Raw genomic sequence first — 12049 nt, 5'->3', positions numbered from 1 at the left:
AGAAGAACACCACATCTTAGCTCTATACACAGAGCAGAGTTTAGAATGTTTTCATGATGCCACCTTTCTACCACATCTATTCTCTACCTAGGAAAACAGGAACTTTCAAGTAGGAGGGATTGTTTTTTGGTTTTTTTAAATTTTCCTTTTTAATTGCGAACTTAGTCATGAATACAGTCATTTCAAAAGATACAGAAAAGGAAAGAGGACTGTTTTTAGTGGCTTAAAAAAAAGTAAGGAGATATAAAAGTCAGTTTACTGAATTCATGAAGATGAACCGTCTTAACTCCAGGCCCACCTGGCAACATGGTGACATGACTCAACTATATTAAAATTGGGTCTCAGGTACTTCCTAGCTGTATGACTCTGAGCAAGTCACTTAACCCTATTTGTCTGTTTCCTCATTGGTAAAATGAACCAGAGAAGGAAATGGCAAACCACTTCAGTATCTCTGCTAAGAAAATGGTGTCACAAAGAGGAGGACATGACTGAACAAAAAATTATCTTAGCTCTACCTCCTTTTGCCCTTCCCTTTCACTGACATCTATCCCTTTTTTAAAAAATGTTTTATTGATGCTCTTTTTTTCATCTCTACCACTATTACTGCACTAAGCCACTTTCCCTTCCCTTGGAACAAACAGAAACAAAAGCAACCAAAACAAACCAAGCGTGGCCATGTCCGGAGATGCATGTTTTGTTCTGGTCCTTTAATCCATCTCTTTGCCAAGAGATGAAAAATATGTTTTATCCTCAATCTTCTGAAGGAAGAAAAGTTCCTCAAGAAAGGAACTGAAGCTAAATGGCCCCAATAATGAGCCTATCTGAACAGTTAAAACATGCAAGCAGATGGAGATGAGACTTGAAGCCAGGATTTTTCAGCTTTTTTTTATTCTGTGACATCCTTATCAGGAACACCGAGGGTTTTCTGTCTAGTCTCCCATTCTCTCTCTCCCCCATCAATTCCAAGAGTCCTTTTCCTTTTTCCTCTCTTTATCATGATCATTATTACTACTTCACATGTCTGTTCAAAAATGGACTATGGAGAACAAGAAAGCATAATATTGAAATGCACCAAAGATACATTCTTAACACATCTAAGTCTGAGGATACAACAACTATATAAACTGTACTCAAATCTTTGGTTCTGTAAAAATTGACAACTACTAATACAGAGAGCAATACAGGCAAATCAGAGAAGGCAAGAAGGGGAAAACCAAAGAAAGAAAATGAAACTTCCACCTGGACAATCTTCCCCTTTTTTGGTTTCATTTCTCCATTACCCCATGTCTCACCTGAATCAGGGCAATGAGAGGAGAGATCACAATGGTGATACCTGCTGCCAGCAGTGCAGGAAGCTGGTAACACAAGGATTTCCCTGCCCCTGTGGGCATGCACACAAACACATCCTTCTCACCTGTGAAGACAATAGTATTTTTATCCTTTTTACTTTTGGAAGAAGAAAACTCCTTAAGGACAGAGTCAGGGGACTCTGTGGTCTGGCACCACTGAAACATTTTCACAGAGAACAATAGTAATAGTTGACGATTATAAAGCTGCTTTAGGATATGTATAGTTCTTTTCATCTCACATCTCATTTGGAGGCAATAATAAGTTTTCTCAAGACAACTGTGAAGATTGAGCATATATTATTATCTACCTCTTATAGATAAGGAAATTGGTTGTAACTCCTTAACTTTTCTGGCATAAACTAAACCAGAAAAGTTCCAATAAGCTGGTTCATAAATGGTTAGATAGAACATCCATTAAAGTAAAAAAGTAGGGCTAGAGAGAAGTGGATAGTGTTGGCATGGGGATGCCTAACTATGATGTCTTCTCAAGGGGTAGTACCTTTGATTTCTAAATGCATCAATATAAGCATTTCTGCTTTAGTCTTAGCCATCTTACATCATTTCAGAAGTTAGCACTAATGTTCCCTCCTTCCCTTTGATAGTGAAATAACCCATGATGCTTGAGAGACAACCCAGCAAGCTGATAACCAAAACTAGTTATTCTGGTATCTAATTCACAAAACTATAAACACTGGGAGAACAGTTATTTTGGGGGTTATTTGGGAGGCAACTCTACTCCTCTAAAGTGAATGAAATAGATTACTCGTGGCTATGTTATCTAGGATTTATGCTAAGAGGACAGTTTGTTTTCCAGACTTAGAAGAGTTAAATTGGGAAGGAAGAAGAGGTCATTGCAGAGCAGAGGCACTGCTAGCACAGCCCCAAAGGATGGTATCTCTGGGATTCCACTAAGGTTGGTAGTATGTTACCTTTAACTACTGCCAGAGTGGCACTCTCTTGCAAGTTCGTCTTAAATGAGTCAAACCCAAAGATCTTCTTAAGTGTCCTCCTGACACGTTGTTCAGGACCAGAGGAGAGGGAAGAAAAAGGGCAGGCACTCATCTTTGAGAGATGGGTGGTGAAAAGTTAAGGCAAAAATGAAGACAGGATGATTGCACGAGAGCCCCTCTTCAGTTATTTCCCCCTTCATTATGGCATGTTCACAGGCCACAACTATCCCAAACTACCCTTTCCTGGATAACCAGCATTTCTTTCAATCTCATCATTTAGGAAAACTTCATCAGAAAAGTAAAAAACCAACCCACATTTCTCCTTCAGGTCATGTTCTCTAAACACAAGGAAAGAAATCAAACACTCAAATCTTCAGTGATTAGTTAGCCCTGGGGACTAGCAGGGTCGGGTAGTCCCCACTCTTACTGTGGGAAGAGGGGTACTTAGCAGTCACAAGCACAGTTCTGAAGGTTACCTATCCATGTTACAGGATTAGGAACGCCTAGACCCTCCTGTCCTAATCCCCCAGATTCTGAACGGCCCCTCCCCTTTCCCCTTTAATTACACTTCTAATTATCCCGTAATACGTTCCTCATCTCACATCCTACCTCTCTATCTCCTCTCAACCCAGGACTCCAACCTTCCATTCACCGGCACCCTGATCCCTTTATTTCCGCACCAACCCCCACTCCTGACCACTCTCCTCTAACCCCTCCCTCTTTTCACTTTCTCCTCCGAACCTTACCCTCTGCCTCGCAAAAACACATACATAAAGACGCAGGCAGAGGCACACCCCGCCCCGCCCCCACATTTTATCTCTATTCCCTTCCTCTCCAAAGACTACTCTTTGCGCCCCCAGCCCAGGATATCGGTGCCGGCGAGGTCCCGCTGCAGACCACGAGCCCACCACCTGGGAGCTATTCTAGAAGCCCCAGGAGCCCCGCTGCCAAGAAACCTCAGAAGTCCGGAACGAGCCAAACTCCTGGCTCGCACAGCAGCTTGACTCAGACCCCACACATAATTCTCACGTCGCACGATGATGGCGTCACAGGACTGCTGTGGGGAGGGTAGAATGAGTAAAATGGGGGAGGGAACAAGAAAGGATACGCTTTTTTGATTGGCTTCTTGTCTGGGATAATAGATCAGGGAGGGAGGAAGTGAGCTTGTACTCGGACTTCCGGGTAGTAAGAGCGCGCGCTCTCGAAATCGCGTGAGCATCATCCTAACATCATCCGAGAGCGACGGCGCCGGGAGGGAGGAAGATGGCTGGCAAGAAGAACGTTCTGTCGTCGCTGGCGGTTTACGCAGAGGATTCCGAGCCCGAGTCGGACAGTGAAGCTGGAGTGGAAGCGGCTGGGAGCGCGACCGCAGCGGGTAAGACTTGGAGGGCGACGGGACGCGGAGCTCTGACCCGAGCCCGCCACCCGGGTAGAAAAGAAAGGAAAAGAAAGAGAAGGGGGCTGCTGGGGAAGGAGACGGAGCCTTCCCTCCTGCGCCCGCGAGACCGAACCCCCACCCCAAGCCCTGCGAAACTAGGGGGGAGGCACCCAAAGCAGCTCATTTATTTTCCCGGGGCCTCAGTTTCCCCATCTCGCACTGGACGTGGCTGGACTCTAACTCCGGGTAGTTGCAGCTTTGCCAAGGCATTCACGGTTAAGAAGTGGTGGGCACTGTGATTTCATTCCCATCTTCATTTCTTTATGTTAAGATGGGAACCTTAAAGAAGTTCCACGGGCCTCTGATCATTTATTAAAACATCTAATTTGCGACTAGAGAACACGTCAATCAAGACCCAAAATTTAGAAGGTAGTTTTTGACTAGTTTGCTTAATATTAGTCTTGTACTCGCAACTAAATTACAAACTTAAGGAAAGAGCCAGACTTTTTAGCTACTTATGCTAACGTAGTGTAGTGAAGCTTAGGCACCGAGTTCCCTTTACTTGCAGAGACGGTTCCAGCCATTCAGATCACTGGTAGTAATATTTATGCTCTCCCCATTCCCACTCATTTTTCTTTCTTCCTCTGGATTAGAGGAAAAAGGTGGCTTAGTGTCTGAAGCCTATGGAGATGATGATTTTTCTCGACTTGAGGGAGATGAAGATGGTTATGAGGAAGAGGACGAAGAAAACAGCAGACAATCGGTAAGTACTTTTGTTCTACACTCCAAAACTGCCCAAAGCAATCACCTACTGTTTGTTGGAAACTTATTTTCTAAGAGAGATCCATAGTCCTTCCTTTTTCTCATGACTGAGTCACTCTTTAAAATTCTCCAACACCTCCATTAGATGAAGATACTGGGTTAAATTTGAGTGGTGGATTTGGTTGTGGGTTTTTCCCTGTCTAATTTGCCCTTAATAATCAAACTTATCAGGCAAAATGACAGATAAGACTATTATATTTGACCCAGCTATCTATAGACATTTAGTGTTGGGTTGGTCTTGCCTATTTATATAAACCATTCCATTTCCAATCGTGCTTCAGTTTCTGTCATCATGATGCTCTGTCTCTGAAGTCAACTCTTTATTATCTTTCTATTCCTAGATACATAAAATTTTTAAGGTTTGCAAAGATTTCATTTGGTCCTTATCACATTTCTATGAGGCAGTCACTTTTATTGTCCCAACTTTCCATATCAGGAGATCAGGCTGGAGGGATTCTAACTTCAAATCACCCAGCTATTAAGTTTTGGAGTTGCTGTTTTAACCCAGGTCTCTCAATTCTTTCCATTGTGCCATATAAAACTTCTAATAGTTCTAATTTGAAAATTCAGGGAGGAAACGTTTTATTTCAAATATTTGAATTTACTGCTTTATCTGTTACCATGCTGTTGACAGTTTGCTTAATAACTTTTTGATATCTTCTTTTTGCCCATTACTCTTGCTTGAACCTGAAGCACAAACAGAACTGGAAATTAAAGAAGTTTGATGTTCCCTCTCTAACTTAGCTGTAACAAAATAGCTCTTGATAATATGGGCCAGAATTGACAGAATGAGTGAGAATTACTTAAAGCTTCAGGCTGTTGAATGAATCTCTCCACCTAGTCTGAATCTACCCATCAGTAACAGACTCTCTCCTGCTATATGACCCAAAGCTAAATAAAAAAGAGAGCAGTTGAGTAAGAAACAGGATGGAATACTGAGCAGCTTTACTAACTTCTGAATTGCATATTTATAATAATGTGTTTTGGATGGTTATATGAATTAGGGGAACCTAGGTAGTGCAATGGATAGAGCCCTAGACCTGCAGTCAGGAAGATCCGAGATCAGGACCAGTCTCACATGATTACTAGATTTATTACCCTGGCAAGTCATTTAATCTCTCCGCCTCAGGTCATTGTTTGTAAAATAGGAACTCACTGGAGAAAAAATGGCAAACCATTCTAGTATCTTTGTCAAGAAAATTTGTTAGACAAGTCTATGGGGTGGTAGAGAGTCAAACGCAATTAAAGAACTAAACAGCAGACATGAATTGCTAGAATGTTTAGATATGTCCATAAAGTATAAAAATTACTTTCAACCCAAATAAAAAAGGAAATTTGTATTATCTTCTGCATTTAACTCCCCTTCAAATTTAGCTCTCCCCTTCAAATGCTTTGCTTCTGTTTGTCCTGATAATCAAGAGTTGTCTATAGTTATAAAGTACTGCATGCTGTTTTCTACTTTTCTCAAGTAGGTACTTGCTTAACAGCTATTTTGTAATCATTGTGCCATATTCATTTGCCTATACTTTTCATTTTGTTTCTAATAAGTTTTTTGTATATTTTTTCATTTGGAAGCCACTAAGTTTTCTGATCTGAACATGGACATTATAAAATGTAATTATATTTGAATATGTTTTTCCAATAGACATGATTCTTTTTTTTTTTTTTAAGCTCCTGGAGATTGGTACTGTGCCATCTATTTTTAAGTATTTGTGTTAAAATAAAATCCCCTCTGTTTATAGGCATTTTAAAAAACAGTTGGCAAATGTTGAGTATAGTTTGTTAAAAGTCCTCCTATGTAGTATTTGTCTCAACACCTGGATTGTTGTCTGTCTTAAGAATTTTTGCAAAATTTGGCTCCGACTGAAGAAAATAAACTTAGGTAAACTCTCGTGGGTTTTGTCCAAGCATTTAGCTGGCATTCTTTGCTGTGTGCCGCAAGCATCCTCCTTTTGATGGGAATTGAAGCAGTGCCGCCCCAAGAGATGTATAGTCTGTTCTTACTACTTATTATCATTTCTCACTGATCTGTGGGCCCTTGGATGTATGTCTGACAGTTGGTCACTTTGTATTTGTGTTACTGGTATTTGTTTAGAATAGCCTTCATCGATGTTTATGTATGATTCCTCTCAAGGAACAGTGCTTAGCAGATTAGATTAGTGGTGGATCTATGTAGAAAAGAGAATGCACTAAACAAGGCAAGAATTTGGGTGTGAACTTTTGGTTCTGCCTTTGATTGTTCATATAATGTAGCCATTCTATGCCTCAGACTTTCTATGTCTTGTGTTGCTGTTCTTTTAGTTGGTTGAGTTGTTGGAATTTAACTGTATGTGGGTCCCACAATAATTTTGCAATAAAAGATTATGGTAGGCCCAAGTTGAACTAGGACACAGAAAGTTGTAAGTAGCTACTTGAACTTTTAGAAATAATTTTCAATTTCCTGATAAAATAAAGCTAGTTTTACTTAGTGGGCCAGGTCTTGTGCCTTTCCAAAGTATCTTTCAGCTTTTCTTCATTTTATGTAGTTTTGAATCTCTTGAGGGTTTCTATTGTAACATGGATTTAAGGCTCTGAGCTACCTTTGTGGGCCTTCAAATACTAATGTTCTTATTATCTGAGTATCTTTCTGTCTTCTCTTCTTTATTTAGCTTTGGGTAATACAGCAGGGGAGGGGCTGTTATTGGTGGGGAGACTCAGGCTGGGTTACTGGGCTGCTCACCTCTAGCCCCTAGTTATGCATGTAGTAACTACCAGGCCCGATCTTTTAAGCTTAATCCTGTAAATTCTTGTCTTGTAGGAAGATGACGATTCAGAGACTGAAAAACCTGAGACTGATGACCTAAAGGTATTTGGTGTTTGCTGTGGTGGGGTGGCTGGATATAAACAAAGCTAACATTATCGCTCAGTATCTGAGCAGTGTTTTGCCCCACTAACATATACAGTAGAAGAACTTATAAATATTTTGGGAGAAAATGGAAAGAACACTTAACTCAGCTTAGGAGCCAAGAGTAAGCCTTAACAAATTGGGCTTCCAGTCTTAGCTCCTGTATCAGAGATGAATAGCACACAGAGAGAATGAGAGATTCAGTCTTAATCCACTAGACTATCCAGACTATCTCCTTAAAAGTTTGTGATAATAGAATAGGGCAATAGGGCAAGTTCTGTTATCTGGCAGTGAGCATATTTCTAGAATTCTTTATAAAGATGATAGCTCTAGATTGTACATCTTGTGATCAGTAGTTTGGCATTTGGCATTAGCTAAGTGTCACATATCAAAATTATGAAGCAACAGAGAGAAGCCTGCAGAAAGAACTTACAAAAGTATTTAATTTTAAACTGTGGAGTAGAGCAGTATGTTTTATCAGCACTTTTATCACTTTATAAATTAACTTGTTAGCTGATTGGTTTACATGTTCCAAAAGCTCTTTAGAAGTGTCTACTTGTAAGTATCTACTTTGCTTTGTAAGCAATCTTGATTTTGTTCATAATCCGGTATTTATATAGGATGTTTGGCCAAACACTAAAAGAGAATATACAAACATAACGGATTTATCACTCCTCTATACCAAATGTAAAGTTTAAATCCCATTATTGCCACTTCCATGAAATGCTTTTAAATCTCCAACTTGTGGAGTGTTCTCTGTTTCATCACTTTTATCTTTTTCCACTGAAGTTATTCTTAATACAAGAAACTTCATTTGCTTTGATTTCATTGACTTTTTATTGGATAAGGATATTTTGAGTATTAGCAGAAGGGTACTTGTGAGGAGAAACATTTTGTCAAGCAAATATATAAACAAACATTCAACGTTTACTGTATCATAGGCACTGTAGCTCCTAACTAGGATACAAAGAAAGGCAAAAACAATCCCTGCCTTAGAGGAGCATTCAAATTTGGAAGAGGACATGTCAATAATTTGATACATAGATTTATACAGGGTATATGAGATTTAGCTTGAAGGCAGTGAAGAAGTGAGAAGGGAGTAGTACATATTGGACAGCCAGTGAAAAAGTTTGGCGTCAGTAAGCAGCTGGAGCAAGAAGGTTAGGATTGCTATTGTATATAGAATGAATAGAGGGTAGAAAAATATAAGGCGGCTGAATAAGTGAATAAGTGCCAAGTTATTAAGAATTTAGATGCCAGAAAGGATCCAGGATAATTGATCCTGGAAATTATAATTACTAGATCTTAATAATTATCAAATGAGATAATATTTATAAAATACTTAGCACATGCCTGTCACATAATAGGCACTTAATGAATATTGTTCCTTTTTCTTCCCCCTCCTTCATGGACAATAGAAAATAATGTGATAAGAACTATGTTTTAAGAAAATCCATTTGATAGGAAATTGGATAATTAATTGGAGTAGGTAGAATCTTGATGTGGGAAGACCACTTAGAAGGCTCTTGTAAGGTCTAACTGAGAGATGATAAAAGCCTGAACTTGAATAGTCGCTATGTGGCCAGATAAGAAACATGAGGGTTCTTAAGAAGGTAGAAATTGTAACAGATTAGGTAAGTGAGGTATGTGAGAATGAGGAATTTTAAGAATAACACGAAAGTTTGGGATTAAAAGGAGACTGATGGAACCCCATAGAAAGAGAGAGGTTTAGGACACAGAAAGATTTCTATGTTAAATTTAAAATTCTTATTTTGAGTTATCAAAAAAGTGATGATATGGGGATTGGAGCACAGGTGGGAGGGTGGAACTGGATATACAGATCTAGGAGTTATCTACATAAAGATGTCAATTGAATTCATAGGAGCTAATGAGATCATTAAGTAAGATTGTATAGAGCAAGGTTTCTTCAACTTTTTCTAATCTCAACCCCTTTTCACCTGAGAAGTTTTTGTGAGATTCCATCTCAAAGCTAAGCCAAAGTGTTTTCTGGAAGAGTGCAAAGTGTGTGTTCAGAACAAAGTGTAGTGTAATCACTTGATGTGGAACTGGCAAGTATTGCCAGAAACACCTAGAATTCATTATGCATTTTGATTTTGAATTAATTTTTGGTAGTTGCTTTCAAAAATCTTTTACTGTTGCTAATTTTTTTTGCAGCCTCCACATTCAGTTACCAGGCTCCATAAGGAGTCAAACCCCATGGTTTAAGCTTTGATTATAGAGCAGTGAGCTCAAACTTTTTTGTGTCTTGAACTCTTGGTAGTCTAAAGCCTATGGACCCTTTTTTATAAAAACTTAAGTTTTTAAAAAATTTCATAATTAAAGAAAATATTCAGTTTTTAGTTAGAAGTTAGTGAAAATAAGTAATTTTTTTTTCCATTCCATTTGACAGTCTTCCCTGAAATCTATCCATAGACTCCAGGTTGAGAACCCCAATTTTAGAACCTTTAGCTGTAGAAAAGAAAGACCGGGACAGAGTCTTGGAAAATATCCAGTCAATAGCTATAACATAGGTGAAAATGTAGCAGAAGAGACTGAGAAGGAGCAGCAAGATAGATGGAAGGAGAGCTTTGGAAATAAGTGTCACTAAAACCTAGGGAAAAGAGTATCTAGGAGGATAAGGTGATGAACTGTGTAAAATATTGTAGAGAAGTTAGGAAGGATAAGGAGTAAGAAAAGGCCATCAGATCAGGCAATCAAGAGATTATTGATAACTTTGGACAGAGAAGTTTAAGTTGAATGATGAGGTTGGAAGCCCATTTGAGAGAGTCTTGGTGTGGCTAGCTTACTCAAAGTGGCTAAACTACTATTAAAGGGAAGCGATACAAGACTATTAATCGCCATTGGAGATGGTAGAATCTAGCATGGATTAAGTATGGGGAAGACATGAGTATGTTTGCAGGTCCTAGGGAGAAAGTCAATAGATAGAGGTTGAAGATTAAAGAGTAAGGATGAATGTCAGGGCAGTGATCTTCTGGGGAAACAGAAAGGATGGGATCAAGAGCTTACATGAATGGGGTAGTTTTAGGAAAGAGAAGACTAGGGGGTGGGTAGATGGTGCAGTGGATAGAGTACCTGAAGTCAGGAGGACCTGAGTTCAAATGTGGTCTCAGACACTTAACACTTCCTAGCTGTGTGACCCTGGGCAAGTCACTTAATCCCAATTGCCTCAGCAAAAAAAAAAAAAAAAAAAAAAAAAGGGAAAGAGAAGACATTCTTCACCCAGTATTGGAATAAAGGAGGAGGTAATTGGAAGAACATGTCTGAAAGCTATGAGATAAAGAGAGCAGAAGGGAGCACTCTTGGCAAATAACCTTAAATTTTTCTGTGAAGTATAAGGCAAAATCTTCAGCTAATGGGCTTTACAAAGCAACAAAGAAATGAAAATCTTTTTTCCTCTCAAGGAAAAAAAAAGTTATTTCACATTCAAGGGATTAGGATGTAGTACCTCTGTGATCTGGAAAATCTCTATAAAATTTTTAGATCCTCCCTTCATACCAGAAAAGAAGTCTGAATTATTATGGTATTAAAAGATAAAATATGTTGGTATTCTATAATACTACTGTAAATCTACTTTATGCATTTCTGAGTTTCTGAACTTTTTCTGTGCCTTCTACTGGCTTTTGTGTGTTGTCTGCAACTTCTGTAAAACTACCCGAGAATTTCCATTTAATTTCTTATGCCAACTCACAATGTATTGAAACTTCAGTGGGGAAAGTTGTGATGTAGTAGGAATAATTGTATTTCCATATTCCCAGAACATGGGAGAAGAGAGGCAAAGATTTTCTATAAAACTAGCTTAATCCTTAATGGCAGGGGTTATTAATTTATAGCCTGATAACTTGTTTTTAAAAATATTTTGAAAATTATATTTCAACATAATTCATTTCCATTTTAATCCTCTATTATGCATTTAAAGACATCTTGAAGAAGGGTCCATAGGTTTCATCAGACTTCCAGAGAAGTCTATGACATAAAAAGTTAAATAAAATAACCTTGCTTTATAGTAATCTGATAAGATCTAGGGTAACTGTGCTAGCTGAACCTTCTTAAAACATTGCACTTTTTGTGAGGAACCCAGATCTAAGTGACATTCATAACTCATTTAAAATGTTACTCAAATCATTATATACCTCAACAATGATACAGTATGAGGATGTATTCTGATGGAAGTGGATCTCTTCAATAAAGAGATCTAATTCAGTTTCAATTGATCAACGATGGACAGAAGCAGCTACACCCAAAGAAAGAACACTGGGAAATGAATATAAACTGTTTGCATTTTTGTTTTTCTTCCCGGGTTATTTATACCTTCTGAATCCAACTCTTCCTGTGCAACAAGAGAACTATTTGGTTCTGCACACATATATTGTATCTAGGATATACTGTAACCTATTCAACACGTAAAGGACTGCTTGCCATCTGGGGGAGGGGGTAGAGGGAGGGAGGGGAAAAATCAGAACAGAAGTGAGTGCAAGAGATAATGTTGTAAAAAATTACCCTGGCATGGGTACTGTCAATAAAAAGTTATTTTAAAAAATAAATAAAAATAAAATAAAATAAAATAAAATGTTATTCAAGGGACTGCTAAGTGGTGCAGTGGATAGAACACCAGCCTTGAAGTCAGAAGGACCTGAGTTCAAATCTG

At 38.7% G+C, this 12049-nt stretch overlaps 2 protein-coding genes across 7 annotated transcripts in view; one reads left to right on the top strand and one right to left on the bottom strand.

Moving 5' to 3' along the window:
- Window positions 1–3353, bottom strand: part of RECQL5 (RecQ like helicase 5) — a 36224-nt gene extending 32871 nt beyond the window's left edge. Inside the window, exons 1-3 of one of the 2 annotated variants that reach the window (XM_051995078.1) lie at window positions 3170–3353; window positions 2279–2424; window positions 1293–1414 (exon numbers count right to left, since the gene is read on the bottom strand). In XM_051995078.1, the coding sequence (XP_051851038.1) occupies window positions 1293–1414; window positions 2279–2411 (255 nt within the window). In that variant the 5' untranslated portion in view covers window positions 2412–2424; window positions 3170–3353. The remainder of the gene's footprint in view (window positions 1–1292; window positions 1415–2278; window positions 2425–3169) is intronic. The other variant, XM_051995077.1, reaches the window with a different exon arrangement.
- Window positions 3354–3521: 168 nt separating this feature from the next.
- SAP30BP (SAP30 binding protein) overlaps window positions 3522–12049 on the top strand; it is a 45387-nt gene continuing 36859 nt past the window's right edge. Inside the window, exons 1-3 of one of the 5 annotated variants that reach the window (XM_051995079.1) lie at window positions 3522–3674; window positions 4331–4440; window positions 7297–7344. In XM_051995079.1, coding sequence (XP_051851039.1) covers window positions 3563–3674; window positions 4331–4440; window positions 7297–7344 — 270 coding nt within the window. In that variant the 5' untranslated portion in view covers window positions 3522–3562. The remainder of the gene's footprint in view (window positions 3675–4330; window positions 4441–7296; window positions 7345–12049) is intronic. The other 4 variants (XM_051995080.1, XM_051995082.1, XM_051995081.1 and 1 more) reach the window with 4 other exon arrangements.

This window comes from Antechinus flavipes, chromosome 4 (genome assembly GCF_016432865.1).
Source record: "Antechinus flavipes isolate AdamAnt ecotype Samford, QLD, Australia chromosome 4, AdamAnt_v2, whole genome shotgun sequence".
NCBI classification, from domain to species: domain Eukaryota; kingdom Metazoa; phylum Chordata; class Mammalia; order Dasyuromorphia; family Dasyuridae; genus Antechinus; species Antechinus flavipes.
Note: the sequence above shows the minus strand (reverse complement) of the source record. Positions and strands in the feature narration are given on the sequence as shown.